Genomic DNA, 21,518 nt, shown 5'->3' on the forward strand with positions numbered 1-21,518 from the left:
ATAAAATGATAACAATAATAATAATAATAAAATAATAGAGCTACTACTACCACTACTACTAATAATACTATAACTACTACCAACAATACTACGACAAATAATACAAATATAACAGCAATGATAATAACAATATTAATAATACAGCTGCTACTACCACTAATACTACTACTACCTAATAATACTAAACTACTACTATATATAGTAACAATTCATAAAGAATCAGAGACATGTTTAAGGTAAAAAAATACACTTTATTGCTGAAGTGTTATTTTCTATAAATCAACTTCAAAAGAAGATGATAACAAACCTCCTAATTCCTCATAACAATAACATCAGTGTAACTTTTGAGAATCCATCATTAGTTCTTTGCGAGATGTGCCGATGAGAAGGCGAGAGGTAGAAGTTCACTGAGGCTGGTTTCTTTGTACGATCCGTCCGGCTTGGCCAAGTACACGATCCAGTCGGATCCAAACTGGGTACGGAGACAGATGCACAGTGAGGAAAGAGAAAACCACAACATGTACGAGAGGAAGACCTGTTTCATGTGAGGATGATGGAAAGTAACAGGGGTAATAATATTGTGAGGAATGATTTATTATCATATCACAGTTTCTCAGTATTTCACAAACATATCAATCCTTCTGAGTGACAAGGTGACACCTTCAGCCTGAATATACAATGTTTTTTAATACAAAAACACAATACTACTATCAAAATGTACTTAATCATTCAGGTAACAGAAAAACTCCAGATTTTAAATATCCAATATATAAAACATCAATCGTGTTTCTGAGCAGATGAACGTAGAATATAAACTACCAACATGTTCATTCCCAGTCTTATCAAAATGCAGAATAAATATGTTGTAGTTTTGAATCCACATGCTTTTTAATTAAGGGTAGTTTTCTAATTATGGTCAGAAACAACTTCCTCTGATTGTGAAAGTCTTTGCGGTGCATCATGTTCTGATCTGGGGACAATGATTGTCTACTGGTGATAAAAGAGTTGCCTCACCTCCATAAGAACCTGTCGACAGGCTCCACACGGACCGACGAAGCGATCTTTGATGTCGCTGTATGGAGGAGACGTGAATGCATACAAATATGTGTCATATGGAGCTTTTCATGAGTCGACAGTGCCACTGCAGAGAGACTCACCATGTCACAGCGATGGCCCTGAACTGTGTGTGTCCCTCCACCACAGCTCTCTGGACGGCCGTGCGCTCGGCACACACCGTGAGGCCGTAGGAGGCGTTCTCCACGTTACAGCCTGAGCCCCAGTTAAAGAAGAAGAAGTATTCACACTCTCTACCTTTACATTTCCTCGTTTTAAATATATATCATTTTTATTATTATTATAATATTACGTTAATGTACTAATAGTCAAATTGAACCTCTTCACTTAAATCAAATTATTTTATTTATTTTATTGGTGAATTTCAGAGGTGGAAGACATTTCAATATGTCACTATTAACTAAAAAAAAATCCCTAAATGAAAAAATAAATAAAAAATTATAATAGAAGTTTATTGTATCTGCAAATAGTATTATCTATTATCATCACTTACATTAATGTATACTACCACTTCACTTTAATTTTTCAGTTATTTTTAGGATGAATTTTAAGTAGAAGAAAACATTTCCTTATCTTTTACTTAAGTATCCAAACAATAAATAAATAAACACAATTAAATATTCTTCAGCTACATGTAGAAGTCATTCCTTCAAATATTTACCAACACAATATACATTAAATTATAATTTACAATGAATAAGGTGAAGTAAAAAGTACTGTATTGAATTAAGAAGAGATAACGTGTAGTATAAAAGTACCTGGAAACGTGTATTTAAGTACAACACTTGGTCTCAATCACCATCATCAGGTTTTAAAGGTTTACAGAGACCTGTTGGTTATTACCTGTGATTATGGCGCCATCTGCTGTCAGTATGGCAGCACCGACAGGGAAGCGGCTGTATGGACAGTAAGCCATGTCCCGAGCCTGGAGACACTTTGACACGAGCTCTTTAACTTGATCTGGGACAAAAAGACACGAACCAGGATGAGACACAACCAACAGGGAGGAATGGGTCAGATGGGATGAAGCACACAACAACAACAACAACAACAACAACAACAACAAGAGAGAAGCACAAAACTAACCTGACATTACAGAGCTTGAAGAGACACACAACCTGAATCCTGATGATTTCAGTGAGTGATCTTCAGTCCTGACAGCAGCTGACACACACACACACACACACACACACACACACACAGAGAGAGAGAGACAGACACACACATTGGGGCAATGGGACAACTGCATGTGCATTGTTTGCCTTCACGTAATTGGTTGTTGGGACACTGCGTCATCAACCAGACCAAAAAAAAGAAGAAAGAAGGAAACAACAGGTTTTAACTCAAAAATACATTGTATTGAAATTAAATATACAAAAATCGAATAATATAAAGTAACATATTGAGTAAAATGTTGGTTTTTGTTAATAATTAGATAGCCTTCTTAGGATAACCAAATAAGCCAACTGCCTTTCTCAAGATTTTAAAGATTATTTTAAGACCCTAAAGTTTATTGATTAAAAAATGTAATTAAATAAAAATAACAAAACTGCAGAAATATTTTAATAATCATATTTAATTATATTTTTATTCTTTTAGAACTTTTTGTTGTTCTGATCTATTTTCTGTTAATTTGTTCTCATTGTTTCTTTAATTCGTTTGTTACTTATTTATTTTAAATCTTAATTTCCATCTAATTGTATGTGAAGGGTACATTTGAATAAAGTAATAAAAGGTATAAGTAGTGTATTTAGAACAATGTAAAAAAGGTACATTTCTAAACTCTACATAAAACATAACACACTTTTATTGCAATACTTCTTGTACCTTTTTTAATCATAGTACAGGAATAATTCCTCATTTGTTTTTTGAATGTGAAATACCTCCTAAAAATACTGGACACTTTTCAATACTAGCTAGAGTCATGGTTTGGGTACGTTCCAACTCAGTGATGTTACTACATTCATCCAGAAGATGACACCCTTGAGTATCTGGTGAACTTTATTAACCTGTATGAAAAGCTTATTAATATATTACCATGTATATTTGTACATAGATATACATATTTCTGTTTTGTATATTTCTATTCTACGTGTATATTTACTCGGCTTTACATGTGCTGTCAACGTTGTACCTGATTCTATAACATATGTTTATTTAGTCAATAAAGAAAATATTTCAAACCTTTAAATCACATATTGTTGTGGTGAAATAAGCTTTACTTCTACAACTACTTTGGACGATAGATATTTGTAAAGTTCGATGGTCAGTTGGTAAAAAGCTTCAAAGCAGCGAATACGTTCTAAACCATCGATTGAGTGAAACGTCTGTAGCTCTGTTCTGTGAACCAAACCCACGCCTGTGTTTGCAAGAGGCCATAAATAGAACAAACAGACTGGTATAATCATCTGCAAGTATCAAAGGGCATGAGGGAGCCCCCTGAACACACACACACACTCACACATACACACACACACACACACACACACACGTTGAGCTTGTGTGTGTGTGTGTGTTTGTGTGCACCTTTTGACGTCATGCATTCCCTGGTCTCACTTCCTGATGTCAAACACCTAAATCATCACACCTAAAACCCAAACTTAAAGCTGACCCTTAAAACACCAAGTCTTGACCCTTCCTCCTTTCCTCTCAGTGATGCTTTTCTTTTGCTGTGAGAAGCCTCGATCTTCACATTCAGGTTTTATATTCTTTATCTGAGTCCAGTGAGACGACACGCAGGTCTGGTATCAGATTAGAGTCGACCACGCCAATACTCGGCCTTTGTTCCCTCTCTCCTCCCTTGTTCGAACTGTGACTGCTCGTGTTTGACTCTCACCGTGAGCAGGGGTGAGCCGTCAGACCTGGGCCTCCCCCTTCCTCCCTCCCCCCAGTGTCCACCACCACCGACTTCTGCCTGACTTTAGGAGGACGAGGAGGACACCTCGCAGTGAGAGGACAGAACGTGGACAGGGAGCAGTGAGCGAGAGAAACAAGGCTGTGAAACCATGTGTTGTACGGGGAAGTGCGCTCGCCTGGTGGGCCTGATCCTGCTGCCCACCGCCTTCATCTGCATGATCGCCAACCTGCTGCTGTTCTTCCCCGATGGGAAGAGTCTGGACACCGACCAGATCTCCACGCAGGTCTGGCTCATGGGGGGGCTGATCGGAGGAGGCCTCTTCGTGAGTAATGGAGCGTCGTTTGATGTTTTATTGGGTTTTCGGTCATTTACTCAGCCTTGTGTAAACCTGTAAACATTTTATTGGTTACTTTTATGAGTACCTGTTACTGAGTATTATTTTTTGGGGACTACCGAGAAATATATTTTTAACATTATGTTAAATTGTTGTAGTTCCTCTATCATAATTTGTCTTGTAACTATTTCCTTATCTGGGTTTTGACTTGTGAACCATAACGACAACTCTGGAATAAGAGGTTGTATTTTTAAATTCTATTCCAGATCTTAAATCTTAAAAAATGTACCTTTACATTGAGATTTAAACTCGACCTTCACTTTGAAGTACATGAACTATCACAAGTACAATAATACTGTACTTCAAGTGATGAAGTATTCCTACAATTCAGAGAGAAATACTCCACTACATTTATTCACCAGCTCTAATTACAAAGAAAAATAAGATTAGTGTGCTAATAAACTATGACAGATAAAGACTAGTTTACTAAACTTATATAAAATAGACCAAATTATCTTGACCATGGAATTTTTTTTATAAAATGTAGTTTCACTAAATTGAATACATTTAGCTGTTGCTGATAACGTGGAGGAGAAGCTTGGAGGGAAAAACTGAATTATCTCCTGTTCTTCATCATCGAAGACACACACACACACAAACACACACACACAACGAGTTTCCACTCACGCTATCCCTCTATTGGACAGGGTCAATAAATATATACGATATGAATAACTAAATGATAAATATTTAATCTCATACATGTGCTGACCTTTGAGTCCAGCAGAGGGACATGTCTTTATTGCTGTGATATAATAGTTTCAGGGACGATGAGAAACTCTTCACAAATATTTGGTTATGAGATAAGAAGGCGCTCGGAGAGAGAAACGCACACATTGGAAATTCAAATGAATAGGGTGCACATACATGTGTGCATTAAAAGACACAAGCACAAACACACTAAACCTGCATATTAAAAGCTTCAGAGAGAATCAAACATATGAAATGATGCATCTCTTCATATCTTCAGATGCTGTGTCCGAGCTGCTCGGCCATCAAGGCCGGGGGCAAGGGCTGCTGCGGATATGGATGCTGTGGGAACCGCTGCCGGGTGAGTAAAGTCGTTCATAGATTTTAATATATATATAAAGAGGTTGTTGGGAACCGGCCTGATAATGAAGGGTGGTGGCGACGGGGGGGGGGGGGGGGCAAACGGCGAAGGAGACCCCATAAAAAACGAGCAAAGGACAAAGTTGAATTGTGTGGATTTTATCAGCAATGCCCCGGAGGAGCAGTGCAACCGGGTTAATGAAGGGTTAACTGCACCAGAAGATGGTTATCAGGGCACGTCCACATTTTGAAATAACATTTTAAAGTTATTCGGTTACACTAACATTTTTTGCAGAAGTGCAGCTGCAGTATACTTCAGTCACCGAAAAGTTTTAAATAGAGGAACCCCTTTTATTCTATTGTTATGATTTTATTACAGTGAGAGAAGATGCATTTAGGTGTCTATTCAACACGGGGATACCTCACAGGCTGCCACTGGGAAGACTGGTGGGAAAAAATCGATAGGAAATCAGCAATGAATCCATTACAACACTGGAAAAGAATGCGACAATTTACTTAAAAAAATCTCCCTTGAGTGAGTAAGTAGGTAAATGAGTAAGTGAATAAAATGCTTAATTTATATCTATTCGTGGAATTCAGGCCGATGAAATTATACAATCGAAAAAAGACAATTAACAATAACTAATTGAATAAATCCAGAAATATTCGGACGAGACAAATCCTTTGAGGGAGACTTTCACCATCATCCTCTGTGTGATAAGGAATCAGACTGGGGAATCTCCAAAGTCAAGCAGAGTTCAATCTCTACTGCCTCGTGCCAAACAACACCTATATCATTCTATATTCTTACACTTGATCTACAACTCCTGATTATAATGACAATGAACCTCTTTGAATCTTGACTATCAGAAAGAAATGAGTAAAGAACTCTGATGTAATATAAGACAGAAAACAGAGGATGGAACTTCTGCAGTGTTGAAGCTGCTGGAGATGAAGTGATGTCTCTCCTCCTCTTCCCTTCAGATGCTGAGCTCCGTGTTCTCCTCGGCTTTCGGCCTGATCGGAGCCATCTACTGCACCAGCGTGGCTTCGGCAGGTCTGGCTATCGGACCCATGTGTCTGACTGATTTGGGATGGATGAGCCCGTTTGAAGAGGCTGGCACGTGAGTGTTCTTCACGGCTTCTCCCCCCCCTGCAAACTACCTCCTTATAGATTCAGTGTATCTATGTGTTATCTTATCATCGGCTTCAGTGGAGTCTAAAAGTCTGAGGCAGTAAACCGGACCCCCCCCCCACCACACAGGCAGCTTCCTTATCTGTCTCTTGAGAACAGAAACGGTTATGATTTATTATATTAAAAAAGAAAAGAAAAGAAGAACTAGACTTGTCATATTCCTGAAGTCCAGTAGGTGGCAGACTGAGCCAACCTCTTCTGTTTGTATCATTGTAGTTGTCGAAAATAAATGATTCTTATATTTTGCTCGGTGGCCATGTTGATTCAGAAAAATTATTGATTGATTATTGCTAACGTTTCACAAAATATGGAAATAGGAAATTAAAATGTAGACAAATATATAATAAAAACTAAATAATACTCTTAATATCAAGATAAAGGCAATAATAGGCCTTAAGTTTGTGATTAGGCCACAGATTGTGGTTTTTCTGATTCTTGAATTAAATATTCAGTCTTTATATATTTCATCTTCTTGCTGACAGATTTTTGGACACTGATATTTAAAACGGGGCAGAGCCACAGCGATAACGTGTTTGGCTCCAATGAGACATTTCACGAGCTCACACAGGAACCAGTGAGTCACCTGATAGACGAACCAGTGGGTTAATAGATACAGGAGATTAAAGGGCAAAGATCAGTTTCAGATTTTTCTACGTGGTTCTGGGTTATAATAAAAGCTGGGGAAATTAATCAACGTTATTGATCATTGGGGAAATTGATCAACCACAAAAGCAGGAGATTTCCTGAATTCAGCTCCATTCTAAAAGTGAGGATTTACAGTTTTGCAGCGATTTGTGTCATCGGAAAAGTTTATATCTGTACCTTTTTTAGCGTTTGTACAAAACAAAAAACTTGTAAACATCACCACTGACACTGGGAGACTGAAATGGGAATTCCACACTGGTCTCTGATATTTTACAGATTAAATGATGGATTGATCAAACAAAGGGATCTATAGATTAACAGATGATTATTAATATGAATTGTCCGATAGTAGTCAAAACTCACTTTCAAACACACAATTAGAGATGTTCTTAGTTTCAAAAATAAAGTTTCAAAACAAAGTTAGTTGTGAAGTAAGTAACTACAGTATAATTAATTATGTTTACCGAAGAAAGATGGAAAAGTAAAGAATTACCTCAATATTCACTTTATTGGCTTCGTGGCTGTGAGTCAGACGAGAAGCTCGGTGCTACTCTCATGTCTGTAGGTGAATATAAAGCTGTGGCAGAAAACTCTTCTCAACCTGGTTTAGGCCAGAACAGCAAAAACGTGCAAGTTTACACTTCAGTTACTCCACAGGTTAAACAATCATAAGATAATATGTTAATTAGTGACCATTAAAGCTGCAGTGATTTTGTTACTTTGGACAAAGAGCACGGGAACTGTTTCCAGACACGAGAGTTGAACAAACTTGCTCATCGGTGTCAAACCACTCATTTAAATAATAAGTTTCAACTCTGAAACTTTGCAAGATCTTTTTCCCATTAACATCCTTAATGACACATGTTTGTTCACCTCAGTCATTCCATCTTTTTCCTCCTGCACCCCCAAACTCTGCACTTTTTTAACTGAATCTGTGTGTGTGTATGTGTGTGTGTGTGTGTGTGTGTGTGTGTGTGTGTGTGTGACTGTTCTCCTTATCAGGGGTAACTACATCGTGAACCAGACCTTGTGGACGGTCTGCAACTCCCCTGCCAACGCCGTGATGTGGCACTTGGTGCTCTTCTTCATCCTGCTGGCCATGGGTCTGCTGCAGATGGTGCTCTGCGGCATCCAGGTGGTCAACGGCTGCCTGGGCTGCATCTGCGGGGACTGCCGCGATAGACAAGATGTGGGTAAAACAAGCTCCCGAAAGAAATAATGGAATCCTATCGGACACTGAGGAGGGGATACGTGCACAGTTTTTGTATTTCTGATCCTCTCAGGCCAAGAAATAAACACAAAGGATTACAGGAGGTTATGAAAAGGGGGAAGCGATAACATGTTACACAGTTTTATCAAACAGGAACACACCAGCGTGAGGGGTTCTGTACTGGTGGAGCTTCAGGAAGTGAGCCAGGTATATGGAAAACAGGAAAGGGCAGAGTTTTGATCCTGTGTTGATAACGTGGGCCCGGGGAAGTGGGCAGATTGACTGTTAATGGCTTTAGTGGGATTGTAGCATGGGCTCGGCCATGACACAGGAAAATGGCTCCCACCTATGAGAGGAAGTCCAGTACAGAAAACTTTAGGAAAGGAAAATACACCTAAAAACACACCATGTAATTTGTTGCAATATTTAATGGATTAAACAAATGAGGTAAAGAGTAAATTACAATAATAATATGAGTTTAATTGAGCTTTTTTCATTTGTAGGATCATCCAAAACATGATTTAATGTTGAGCAACACTTGTTCCACACGTTTCTCAGTAAACAGACACATCAGCAAACGTCGACTACACATTAATGCGACGCGCACATTCATTTACAGACCCTGTCAGTCATCTGAACTGTCTTCCTGTCTGAAACATTGAAATTGACCCGTGACTTGTGTCCCGTTGCAGGATGACGGTGGCCTGTGAGGACCGACCTGCTGTGACCTGCGTCCACAAGGAGCAAGGGACTGAATGCTGTGAAGCAGATTGAGATTTTCTTCTGATACTCCGCTGTGCTTTTATTCTGAAGGCCAATCCCATTAGAGAAGCTTTACTCCATTTGTTGTTCATGTCAGTTGTTTGTCTCTTTGCTTCTTTTTTTTTGGATTGAACCAATATGAAGATTTAAAACACCGGGGTCAAACATGAATCACACTGTAATGTTAGCACTGGTTTGCTTTTGCTATAAAGAAACAAAACATACATATGATGAATTTCAAATATTATTTAGTGCTTGTGCATCATGAGTGAAAGTGAAGCTACATCAATAATTATTAAAACCTATTTTGTCAATCTTGCTTTTTTGTTATATAAATAATTTTCCTCAAACACACACACACACACAAATTTGTTCAGTAACCTCTATGTCATCGACTGCCTCTAATGATCCATCTGAAGAACCTCTGCAGATCCCCCCCCCCCCCCCCCCCCATGCAGCCACAGACAGTCACATCTAACAGGATTTGTCGTGGGTCAAGACCAAGTGTCAAAGGTCAGAACGCCCCCCTGTGGACACGGCGGACGCTGCAGCTGCACAAACGGTGCACGGTCCTCACAAGCGGCCGTTTGCAGCGTTAAGCTCTTAATCTTTTGTTGCCGTGCAGCGACTTCTAGGTAATTGTTACCTAACTTTCAAGAAAAAAGCCCTTCGCAGGGCGGCAGCCAGGTAAATATAGACGTGGTCTCTTCAGAGAGGCCGAACAACCCAAAGCTCTGCAGCTCGGAGACTCCCTGGCAGATAAACACATCTAGACCCGCTTCAGTGGCCTCATTAATAATGTCTACAGAGCGTTTTTCACCCTGCTCTATTAAAACCCCTCTGCCTTTCTCTGAGTGCATCCATTTGAATCACAATCCCATGTGCTTTGGCCTGGAAACTGTGCAACCTGTTTCAAATTTAAAACTTATTTCCAAAACACCCGTCCGGGACAGGGTGGGGATGTTATTTCTGCCGTGGAAAACAAGTGCTGTGCCCAACACCACGAGCATCTTAGCTAAACGATTGGCCGGTGTAACGCTATGCAGCCATCTTATATAATGCACGGCACAAAGCAAGGAAGGGGCTGAAGTGGGGAGAATTTGGAATAAAAGAACGGAGGGACAAAGGGAGGAAAATGGGAAGGGGGCCCGTTCCCAGCTGCTTCTCATGCAAATCGAGATCAGGCGCCCTGAAAGAATCCAGAGAGGCAGAGAAAGTGCTTTTTAATGGCGAGGCGGCGGAACGGTGATGTAAGGGCACACATGCACTGACGGAGGCTGAAAAGGCAGGGAAAGGTCCCCCCCCACCCACCCCCACGCCCAAAAATAGAGAAAAGAAAAACAGGAGGGAAACAAGAAAAGTATTCAACAAGTAAAAAAAGGCACAAAAATCCATCTCTCAGGCTTTTATTTTGAAATGTAGCCCCTTCCCAAAGGATTTGAGAACACTGAAAAAGAAATAGTCAGCATGATCTGTCAAACTATTTGGACACAACAGTGAAAAACGACTCTGAGCAACATGATAATATGCAGCTTGTGAAAATCTCCGCTTCACACAAACGACCGCAGCCTGGTTTGAGAGCACCGGTCATCCTGTGGCCAACACAGGCGGCAGAACTCTGGACTCAGACTCATGACGCAGCTGATAACTCAGCAGTGTCCACCGCCACCCGGCAATTACACCAACCACACGATGAGTGACCCCGAGTGGATCACCTGAGCAGACAGTCAGGCACCTTCAGCATGTCTGGAGTCAGATCTGAGCCATTATTCACTCTAATCTAACTTTTAAATGATTTGTAACTTTAAACATTTGTCGTTTTTAAATGCAGGATCCAAAACACTGTGTCGTGGAGCCTCGATGGAAGTTCTTCATTTCAGTTGAGTTGCAAGAAGTTTCTACCAAGGTAACAATTGTTAAAGGACCCTGTCAGCGCCTGTGTCCATGGCTCCTTATTATCAAGCAACACTGAGACGTGACATTTTGCACGTGAACCACAAATTAGCACCATGACACAGTGTCTCCCAGTTGATAGAGTGGTCGGCGGCCCAGCAGCAGAGATGCTCTGTGGTCTCAAACTCTCCGTGACCGAGACGTCACCTTCAATTACACAGTCCCTGCAGATATGAGGTTATTACCAGGTTTTGATAATCACCTAAAGTAGGATTTATCAAAATAAAGTTACAAATGGCCAAGAACAAAACCTGAGCCTGTGTATTTTGTTAGTCGGCATTATATTTACATTTCTACCTGTTTTGCAGTTAGTTTCTGTTACACTGTATTAACACTATATATAATATTATTAATACTGACTTTTCTTAGTTTTTTTTGACTAGTTTGACATCAGAAATTGAAGGAAGAGAAGCATCAGAAGGAGAAATAAAGGCAGTCGGTCGTCCTTTGCCCTCAGACGGTTTATTTACTACACTCTTCAGTATCAGCTGATTTGCATAGTATGTAGATTACAGCTCTGATCAGACTCCCCTTGATCAAATCACTGAGAGCGACACATGCACAGGTTCTTCTGTAAACAAGCCGTGATGAAGAGGCACCAGATAACAGACACAGTGCTCTGAGGAAGAAGAGGAAGGAGGCGACTGATGAGACGAGGACGACCAAAGAGGTTTGAACCGGCCACAAGCGACCTCAGCCAGCACGGCCCGGCCCCCCGGCCCCCCAGCCCCCTGCTCCGCAGATCAACGCCAACGTCAACAGAAAATCAACAAACACTGGGCATGGGAATGTCTGGAGGTCTGAGGAGAGGAGTGAGGAGGAGGAGGAGGAGGAGGAGGGGGAGGAGGAGAACGTGCACTCGAGGTGGGGAGCAGTAAACATTCACAGAGATCTGGTTTGTTCCTGTAAAGGCTCAATTTTAGGTCAGTGGTTCAGGCTGCAGAACAATGGCTGGACACAGATTTTGGCATTTTAAAATGAAATCCGTCTGATTTTAAATGTCATTAGATGGGTGTGGGACAACTCACAAACAGCCTTTAACTCCTCCAGCTGTTAAACTGAGAAACTCTTACTGAGTAAACTGCCCCATAAACCCTCCGTCTTCTCATGCAATGTGAGATCATGACCTTTCTCAGTAAATAAGTAAAGACTTTAAAACTCTTAAGAGGGGATTTAGACCCGTGGGTCAGGACTTGTGGCCACTTGACAAATTCTGACGTGTCGTGCGATGAATAACAACTTCTCAGATACCGAGGAAAACTTGTGCCAACTATTTTTGGCTTTGCTCCGAATGTTTGGCTTTCTGGGTATTTACAGTTTCTGCAGTGTTTTATAGTGACAAGAGAACAGTCCAATCATAAAACACATGTGAAGCTTTGGGGCCTATGACCTTTGTTTTGTTGTTTTTGAGTAAATTTGAAAATGTTTAGGGGAAGAAGTTTCAGGATCATCAGCAGCCTGTTGCTCCAGTCGTCATCAGAATCTATTGAAACGAATGGGGAGCGGTGATGTCAGTGTTATGACTGTCGGTTTCCACTTGCTGTCCCCCCCCATGGACCTCCCTGCCTCCCACCCATGGCTAAAAGTGTTTGATATCACGATGGCACTTGAGGTCACTGGGGCAGCGGGAGTCGTTCAGCTGCTGATATCTGAGCCACAGGAAGCCACGGGGCTCGACTCCTAATCATATTCGGAAGGAAACTCGCCACCTTACATGGAGAGGAACGAGTCGGTCAATGCTCAGTCACTGAGGCGACCACATCAGTGCAATAACCACCATCATACGTAGTTTAATTCAAAACCATAACTGTCTGTAACCGCCTGGGTCCAAGTCGACTGTCCTGCTGTTAATCATCACAGGGGGGGCAGATTTAAAATTAGAGCCAATGTGCTACTGAAGCATGTCCGTCCTTCATCCACGTCCACGGTGTAAATCTGGACATGTGAGCGTGCACACCACCTCAACTCGGTGGGTAAGACCAGACATTTACACAGATGACGGAGATATTAAAAGCTCAAATGACAGAAATAAGGCACATATAGCTAAATCTATGATATCCATGTATTAAGAAATCAAAGTTAAAGATTCTGTGAAGGTTCATTCGGATTACGAGCATCAACAAAAGGCCCAAATTGTTAAAAACCATGACTATTGCTGGATTATCGAATGAGACACTAGCTGCCAACTTGACCCGGTGACAAGCTATTCAATAACCAAACTATTTCACAACCTGACACTGCACAAAGTGGACATTTCCATATGAACTCCACATGAGAACAGTCTTTCATCTCCTTGTGGGTGAGTCCCTGTCGAGGATCTCAGTGCAGCAGCAGCAGCAGCTTTGGAAAAACACAGACCGTTTCCAGGGTGATTTCTGACCAGTGAGCTCAGGACTCATCTGGGTAAATTTCCACTGGGACAAATCTCGGCAGCCGGCGAACTGGCCCTCAATAAGCCTTAAACTCCCGCTGCAGAGCCAATAAACAGCTATGAGCCATCCAGTCAGCTGATAAGAGCCAACAAACCATACGCATGTTCAGACCTGCCAGACGGGAGACTTCTCCTCAAGTCATTTTTAAATGTATTGACACATAATGAGGAGAAAATGCTTTGGTTTCCAGCTTGATGTGGAAAATTCTAAATATGGATTTAAGGTGCAGTTACAGGGCAGGTCGGGATGATGCTGAGGCGGCTGGGGGGGGGTTGCATGTGCTCCACGTTGCACAAGCTTCAGATGTAAAGACTTCTCGTATGGAGAGGGACATTGTTTCAGAGTCGGACGCGTTCAGGACAACAGGAAGATGTCCAGAGCGCTCAGGTGTGAGGGGTGGAGTCTGGATGGAGCATGCACCAGGCAGATATGAGACTGTATGTGAGACTCACTCCTGCTGGTGACAAGCGACACCCGACCACACCCTTTATTTTAAGAAGACCTCACTTGCTTGTTATCTTATCCACCGCAAATCCTCCGCTGACACGCTGTTCTTTCATGACAACATTTCAAAACAGGTTTCTGATAATTTAAAAGCGAACATGAGCCAAGAAACAGGAGGGAACAAGTTTGTTATGATTCAAATGTGACAGTAACTTTTGATCCTGTGGAGAAAACGAGTTGCAAAATCCCACCATAAAATCAAAAGCAAAGTGTTTGAACGTCCGCTGTCCCCTTAAGAGTCACAAATCTGTCACAAACCAGTGACGCTGCTGGTTCTTCAGATTAAAACACTCTCACTCTAACAGGAGAGGGATTTCCTCTACAGCCACGTCTCCCTATTATCCACGGCTCCAACACTGCTGCTTCTAATTCACTTCCTCATCCTTTCTTGATGTAGAAGTTTTGCTTCTGGTTAAATAAGAAAACTAGCTTTGGCACTCAGTAGAGCTCGTTCCCCTCTGAGGCCCAACAGTTCTTAAACAACATCTGTTACCTAAATATGATAAGATTCATAAATGAGGCCCCTGGATGCACACCGATACTCAATGGATTCTGAGACTGAACGATACAACATCTTTCTCTTTCATTTCCATGCAATGATGCTGAGTCACAGACAAACAATCAAAAAGAAAATGAAGCAGTGGGGATTGAAAAATGACTCTCTGGATCCCCCGTTTATCCGGACTCCGGTCTTGAATTAGGTCACGCCCAACCCAGCCACTGAATTATGAAAATGGGTTCAGCAGTTTTTCAGTTGCCCAGATAACCAACAGCAATTATTACATAAGCTCTAAATAATTTTGAACTAGACTAAGATAATATGCATGAACGCAAACCTCCTTCCCTTTGTTTTTACATAATTTAAGCATCAAATTATGTTGAATTCTTCACCCTCACATCACACCTACATTGAGGAAAGTGATTTTCTGTTGTTTCCTTTGTTTCTGATCGTCTTGATTTGTATTTGAAAGTTGCTCACTGCCACATCCAGTTGTTTAGCGATTAGATTTACAGTTGCAGAAGTATAACACAGTAACACTAATGCTGAAAAACTGTATTTATAGAACATCTCGGTGACAAAACACAATTCAAAGTGCTGCAGCTATTCCAACCAAAATCTGAAAATGGAAGTAAAATAACACAATTAAAAAGAAAACGCCACCAGAAGCCAGAGAGGACAGGTCACTGTTGACGGTGACCTCTGACGACTCTGAAGAGGAGCATCCTCCCACGCATCAGGATCTGTCAACAGCTCACTTCATGTGGGATGAAAACAACATTAATATGTTGCTAGAAGGCGATAATCTCTTCGTGGAAATGTTGAAACCTATCACCCTGAGTTATTAGTTTGATGAGCAGCTTCATGGTAATTAAGTAGAGTAATTCAATGAGTAACTATATCATTGAGTGCGGCGGCACCACAAAGCAAGGCGTGCAGCAGAATGCAGTTTGTGCAGAATGTGGGATGGGTGAGAGATGAACGAGGAGGAGAGGAGCGCAGGGGGAGGGATGGAGGCAGAGGGTGAGGGAGGGAGGGAGGGAGGAAGCAGGCGTGTCCACTCACTCACTCAACCACCGTGCTCCGGGGATTAGCTATTTAAAGTTCAGTCACTGCACAAACCTTTCCATTGGCAATAAGGACGCAGCAGGACGCACAGGAGTGGGCAGCGCTCCCTGGACCTGGACACACACAACCACCCACACACACACAGACATACACAGACACACACACACTGAATCACTGTGTAATGAAGGGAAGCAGATGAGGAGAGAACAGACTTCGTTGTTGTAGCTGCGGATCATTATCAAGAATATCCAGTTTCCACTGCTGCTCTGCAAGGTTTTCCCACCAGGTAGGTAACTTGGTTCATTAATAAGTGAAAGAATTAACTATTAAGGCCAAATGAAAGGTCAGAAGAAGTCAAATGATCTCTGTTAGATCCAGAGCTGAACTGTAAGTTGGTTTTCTGACAGTGGAGCAGGGGGTGTGTCAGTGAGAGGGCTCCTGTTGCTGTTTGTGAAAACCTCAACTTTCATTTTGCGCCTGAACCCGTCATCTGTTGCTCTCTGACTGTTCTCTCTGCAGTGATATTATCTTAAGATGTATTCAAATCCAAGTCTTCCACTTCCCCTCGCTCTTCAGCTGCGTCAACAAGCCGAGTCTGTGATTGTTTATTCTCGGAGACAGAGAGGAGGGATAAGTGATGAGTGTAGTGCTCCAGATGAAAGCTCAGATTAACCTGTCTGCCGCAGCCTCTCGTTCAACCTTCCACCTCCGGCGTGCACGGAGGCTCTGGAACCCTCGTGCACGAGCCCTATGCAAGTTAACAAAATAAACAAGAGGCAGGGGAAAGAACAGTGTGGTAAAGCAGCTGAATACAGATTATTAATATGTAAAATAAAGGCGTAGAAAGAATTAAAATGTGCACAACGACTATTTAGAGACTGTGTTGAAGTAAAAGTGAGGAGTGACATATGAGGGACGGAGGCAGAAGGTGTAAACAAAAGGCTTCAAGTAAAAACATGTTTCAAAATAAGATGATAAAGAAAACTAATTATATTTTGGCTTCAGAACTCATAGGGCAGCCAATTAAAATAACCTCTATGTATAGAGAGCAATAAGCCATCACTTCAGCCAACACCTTTTTAAATATTGACAGATATAAACAGGATAAGTAAACGAATATTCGTGTAAGACACAATTACATAAAAGAAACAACACATGATATTGTTTGTGATATTCTTATTAGAATCATTAATGCAGCTGCAGTATCTCACATGTCAGATAGAGGCAGAGCAAGCACAACATTTGCATTGAGCTGCAGTGAAGCCATAAGGAGGTAAATATGTCTTTAAGCAAAGTAGTTGACCAAATTAACTTTACTCATGTTCCATCAGTGATATTAGCGCCATTATTTCGATGAGTCTCTCTAATGTTGGAGCTATCGATGGACAGACACACACTCTTGCAGGTGAACGTGCACAGTGTGTGCGTCATCCTCCCTGGCAGCCCTGTGTGGAGCTCTGTGCTGAGGGCAGGGGCACAGAACCACACATTTTCTTTCACAGAGCCCCGGGGACAGAGCGTCAGAAAGGGCGTCTCAGTGGAAATGTGTAGAGCTGCATGAAGATTCTTATCATGTCCCTTTAAGCACATGAACTCCGCTGCTTGTTTTAACAGTGTTTACAGAGCTGATAAGGGAACGAGTGAGGACAGAGGGGGGACTTGTAAAAGTGGAAAATATATGCAAGAGAATAATATTTAACCCTCCCACAAACTCCTTTAAGGTGATGAAAACCTGGCACGCGACACAAGTCAAAAGCTGCTCAGTGATTTTGCCCCGGAGGGATTGTGTGATTGTCACCTCCATCGACACGTCAACACTGTTGAACGAGTAAAGCCACATTATTCCAAAGGGCTGTGTGCTGCTCACAGCGGCTGCAGGAGAGAAACACACATCAAGCACGAGTTTCACTGCCTTCCCTTTTCGACCCTTTACTTCCCCCCCCTAAACCTGCCCCTTCACTAAGTAGATCATTTAACACAACCTCTTCTCTGTCTTGTCTCTTTGACTTAAACTAATCAACGAATCAATCAATAAATACATTTTTACCTGTGTGCAAATATGTGTGTCAGGTCTGTAATAACGACAACCTTTCACTGGACATGTAGAACATGACCTGTCCCAAGGCCTCCTGTCTTCTGCTAGGGTTTTCTCTCTGCAGTCAGTGTGTGTGTGTGTGTGTGTGTGTGTGTAGTTGTGTGCGTGTCGTTGTGCATGTAGCCATCTGAGGTTGTTTTTCCCCTTCAGCCTACCAGGGCACTGCATGCTGCCAGACCCCCACAACCACTCATGGTAGCAGGCCAAAATTCCTCACCATTGACCAGGCACTTAGCACTGTGTGTGTGTGTGTGTGTGTGTGTGTGTGTGTGTGTGTGTGCATGTTTTTGTTGCCCCTTGTCAAGACCAGTAGACTTCATGGCGACCCAAGCTTGGTCCTAATGAGGCAACAAGTGACTAATAACAAGAATTTCTAACATCTTTGCAAGCTCCAGTCCACCTACATGTGGGAAGCTGTGTCGTGTTCAGTTTACATTGTGTGCGACTGCATATTGTGAGAACCTTTGCGTTGACCACCACCATAATGGCTCCACTGTGTGTGTAAAGGGGATTGGATTTCAGAGGCACACCTGAGTGGAGCAGAGAAGGGAGGTGCACGAGAAACGAGAGAATCTGTGGATTTAGAGTCGCTCACTTACTGCAGCTCTCTCTCCTCTGGCTGGTGTGCAGCAGCTCTGGGTGAGTGTGTACTGAACGTGTGAGCCGTCACGTCTCCACGCGATTGCCTCACACCGTCAAGTGGCACCAGGGATCAACAGTAAACAGGGGAGGAGGAGGGGGGGGGGGGGGGGGGGGAAGGAGAGATGTTAGTCCAACACTGGCCTCCTTCATGTCACAGTCATAGTTCACAGTTTGCCATCAGATATCCAAACCTGTCCCTCTGTGATCAGGGAACAATGGGGCTCAATGGATTATCACAGCAGTGGGTTTTACTCATCAGACCGAGCAGGCTTCTGCTTTGGTTCCGACGCTGCAGGGAGGATTTTAATGAAACTGCGGGTCAGTGAAAATACATTGACAAATTCCTGGGACATTTGTAGTTGTGGGACAGTAGCTGCTTTGAGGAAACACTGTGCACTGATATTGATTTTAATGATATTGATTTTAAAGCAGGATTCTAAGATAACTTTCCCAGCCCCCAACCACCACCTCTGCAAACTCTTTGTGGTCGCGTTGTGTTTTGATTCTTTATTTGTGCTCAATTGTCTGTGGTTGCTTGTTGACATGTTGTTGTTGTTGTAACGGTCCATTTTGTATCTCTGTTGTATCTTTTGTGGTCATTTTGCATCTGGGTGCCTATTTGATAAGATATTTTTCTTTTCTAGTGGACGCTTCATGTTCATTTTTCAGTTTTCTTCCCCTTAGTTTGGTGGTTAGTAAACTTCCCATTCTGTCATAACCCATGAACAACATCACTTTTTATTGGAGCCTAATATAACTGATATTTAAAGTATGCCTGACATGGCTGATGTTCGATGGTGTAAAGTTTTGTGCAGCAGCTTTAATCATTCTTCTCATTCCTACAATAGAAGCTCTGCTCCATTTCTCGTGACCTATTTCTAAACCTCATTAGCCTAAAATAAATACCTTCTTTTTTTCTACTCTGAGTAAATAAAGCTCGGCGCTATCGTGTGGCCCTGACTTTATCTTATCTCTCTGAGGTGCCACGATTTGAAGGACGATCCTCCGGGAAATTAGCTATTTGAATTACTGGCAGCTAAGGATAAGTCTCTTTTGTCAGAGAGAATCATAGACTGGATGTAAAAATGGACGTAAGAGTCTGGGTGCAGGTAGAAGAGAAACCTGTAATCCCTCAAATGACCAGCAGAGGGTGACTCCATTGGTTTCTATACAAGTCTGGAGTAAACGACTTGATTTATAACGTCAGGAAACATTTTCAGGAGAGCAATATCTTCTTCAATACAGCACGACGTTCATTTTGTTCGTTAAGAGTCAGATAGATGATAAAGCACAGTGTTTTGGGGGCGTGTCTATCGTGTAATTGACAGCTCTTAATGTCCAACGGGTGCCAGGTGACCCACAACTCGGCTGAGAGGAAAACGTTTGTCTGTAATTGTCTTCAAACCAAAAACCACGGCCTCAGATGAGCTTTCCACCTGTTAATCAAAGCTCCCACACAGCAGATGACAGTCCAGTAAATCTGTGGGAGAGCTTATCAGTGTCTCCGGCTGCTGAATAACAGTGACGTCCTTCTTCCAGGATTAGACAGTGGACAGGATGATGATGATGATGATGATGATAATGGGACTGTAATTAGTGAGTGATGTCTGGTCGCCGGGCCACTCATTGCTGATATCGTCAGCTTACATTATCATGTTACAGAAGTGCATGATCGTAATTCAATCAAACTGTGACCTGGTGAGGGGGGGAAGAGGAGCTGGGCATGCTGGGAAATGCTGTGTATTTCAAATTTGAGAGAATTTCTTTGATATTAACACGTCTGTTCCTTCTCTTCTCTCTACAGGCGGCTCGATCATGGGTGTGAAGATGCTGCAGTGTTTCCCGTTCTACAGACGCTGTAAAGAGCGCTGCAAGAGCAGGCAGTGCCCCCCCGCCACAGGTGAGGAGCAAGTACAGAAATATAAAATGTAGAGTGAAATAAAAAGCAGTACAGTCTTCTAAAGCCCGACCTTCTGACCTCCTCCCTCAGTTCCCATCGAGGAGATGAAGCCACGTCTGTCCTCGACCACATCCTGCGGCAGTGACAGTGAAGGAGCCGGAGGCCTCAGTCGGGGGTCACAGATCTACTTCTCCACCAAGGCCCGGCTGTCGTTCAGACACCAGCTCGACAGCAACATCAACGCAGTGGACGCCACCTACTGAAAGGAGGACAAGGGACTGGGGACAGGCCACAATTCACATTTTTGACCCGTCGGTCTTTGCTGCCAACAAATAACTTTGGATGATTAATTAGATCATAAAAAAGGACAAGTGAAAACACACTGAAATAGACTTAGTTTCCAGCTATAGTGCTTTCAGATGTCAGAATACTTCACAGAGCAGATCCAGCGCCCAACTGGACAGATTACTGATGAACCGAGGACAATGGAGACTTGTCTACATTGTTCAACACCAACAAGTGCATTATTCTAGTTTTTTTCTTTAGTTTTTTCTACTGTGCTGTTTTTATTTCTATTTTTAGCAACCTTTGTGGGGAAAATGCAGTATTTTATTTTCCAAAGTGCAGATGAAATCATGGCCCATCGGGGCGTTTCATAAAGCAGGATGAGGCAGAGTATGGATATTAATATCTCAGTTTAAATCTTGAATTAATCATATTTCTAAACCTGATGTTGACATTTCTCCTAATCTGCATTTATTTAAAATTTCTAATTCTGACCTTTAACACAAAAAACTGCTTTTTATTCTTATTTTTCAAAAGGAATTAACCCTAAATATAGAACAAATGTACCGGTGTCATGTTGACATGTTGTATATTTCAGATTTGAGGATATTCGACAGCTGCCTCTGGTTACTTCCTCGTTGTAAAATACATTTCGGAAACTGAGCTGCACAGCTATTAAAGTTCTCGTGGGTATTTTGTAAGTCACATTGGCTTTGGCTCATTCTGTCTTTATATTTTTATAATTAAAACACTCCTGGTAGCATTTGATAATAAAATGTCGGTTTTTTAAAAACCCTAAGTTTAAGGTCAAAAGAAACAGATATGAATGTAAGCGCTGATCCCGAATAACTGTGAAAAATCTGCTTTCATGTTTTTGTCCTTTAATGCAAATCATTGGCTTTTCAAATCCACAGAATGTCAAAAGAAAATATCTTTATTCTTGACTAACAAAA

At 41.9% G+C, this 21,518-nt stretch overlaps 3 protein-coding genes across 4 annotated transcripts; 2 read left to right on the plus strand and 1 right to left on the minus strand.

Moving 5' to 3' along the window:
- Positions 1 to 230: 230 nt before the first annotated feature.
- Positions 231 to 2,431, minus strand: zgc:103586. The gene is made up of 5 exons (XM_062383727.1): positions 2,161 to 2,431; positions 1,918 to 2,034; positions 1,158 to 1,269; positions 1,015 to 1,072; positions 231 to 472 (listed from the first exon to the last, which is right to left on the minus strand). Exons 1-5 carry the CDS (start codon positions 2,327 to 2,329, stop codon positions 359 to 361), a joined length of 570 nt encoding a protein of 189 aa, XP_062239711.1. The 5' UTR covers positions 2,330 to 2,431; the 3' UTR covers positions 231 to 358.
- A 1,466-nt stretch (positions 2,432 to 3,897) lies between these two features.
- On the plus strand, positions 3,898 to 9,506 carry tm4sf5 (transmembrane 4 L six family member 5). Its single transcript, XM_062383726.1, has 5 exons — positions 3,898 to 4,253; positions 5,296 to 5,376; positions 6,360 to 6,499; positions 8,218 to 8,404; positions 9,118 to 9,506. Exons 1-5 carry the CDS (start codon positions 4,080 to 4,082, stop codon positions 9,133 to 9,135), a joined length of 600 nt encoding a protein of 199 aa, XP_062239710.1. The 5' UTR covers positions 3,898 to 4,079; the 3' UTR covers positions 9,136 to 9,506.
- A 6,182-nt stretch (positions 9,507 to 15,688) lies between these two features.
- On the plus strand, positions 15,689 to 21,270 carry si:ch211-237l4.6 (uncharacterized protein LOC446130 homolog). 2 transcript variants are annotated; one of them, XM_062383734.1, is made up of 3 exons: positions 15,689 to 15,929; positions 20,185 to 20,280; positions 20,371 to 21,270. In XM_062383734.1, the coding sequence occupies exons 2-3, from the start codon at positions 20,196 to 20,198 to the stop codon at positions 20,541 to 20,543; spliced, it is 258 nt and encodes an 85-aa protein (XP_062239718.1). In that variant the 5' UTR covers positions 15,689 to 15,929; positions 20,185 to 20,195; the 3' UTR covers positions 20,544 to 21,270. The 2 variants fall into 2 exon arrangements, with proteins under 2 accessions (XP_062239718.1, XP_062239717.1); XM_062383733.1 differs by lacking the exon at positions 15,689 to 15,929 and adding an exon at positions 18,549 to 18,698.
- The last annotated feature ends 248 nt before the right edge of the window (positions 21,271 to 21,518 follow it).

Source organism: Platichthys flesus, chromosome 24 (assembly GCF_949316205.1).
Source record: "Platichthys flesus chromosome 24, fPlaFle2.1, whole genome shotgun sequence".
NCBI classification, from domain to species: domain Eukaryota; kingdom Metazoa; phylum Chordata; class Actinopteri; order Pleuronectiformes; family Pleuronectidae; genus Platichthys; species Platichthys flesus.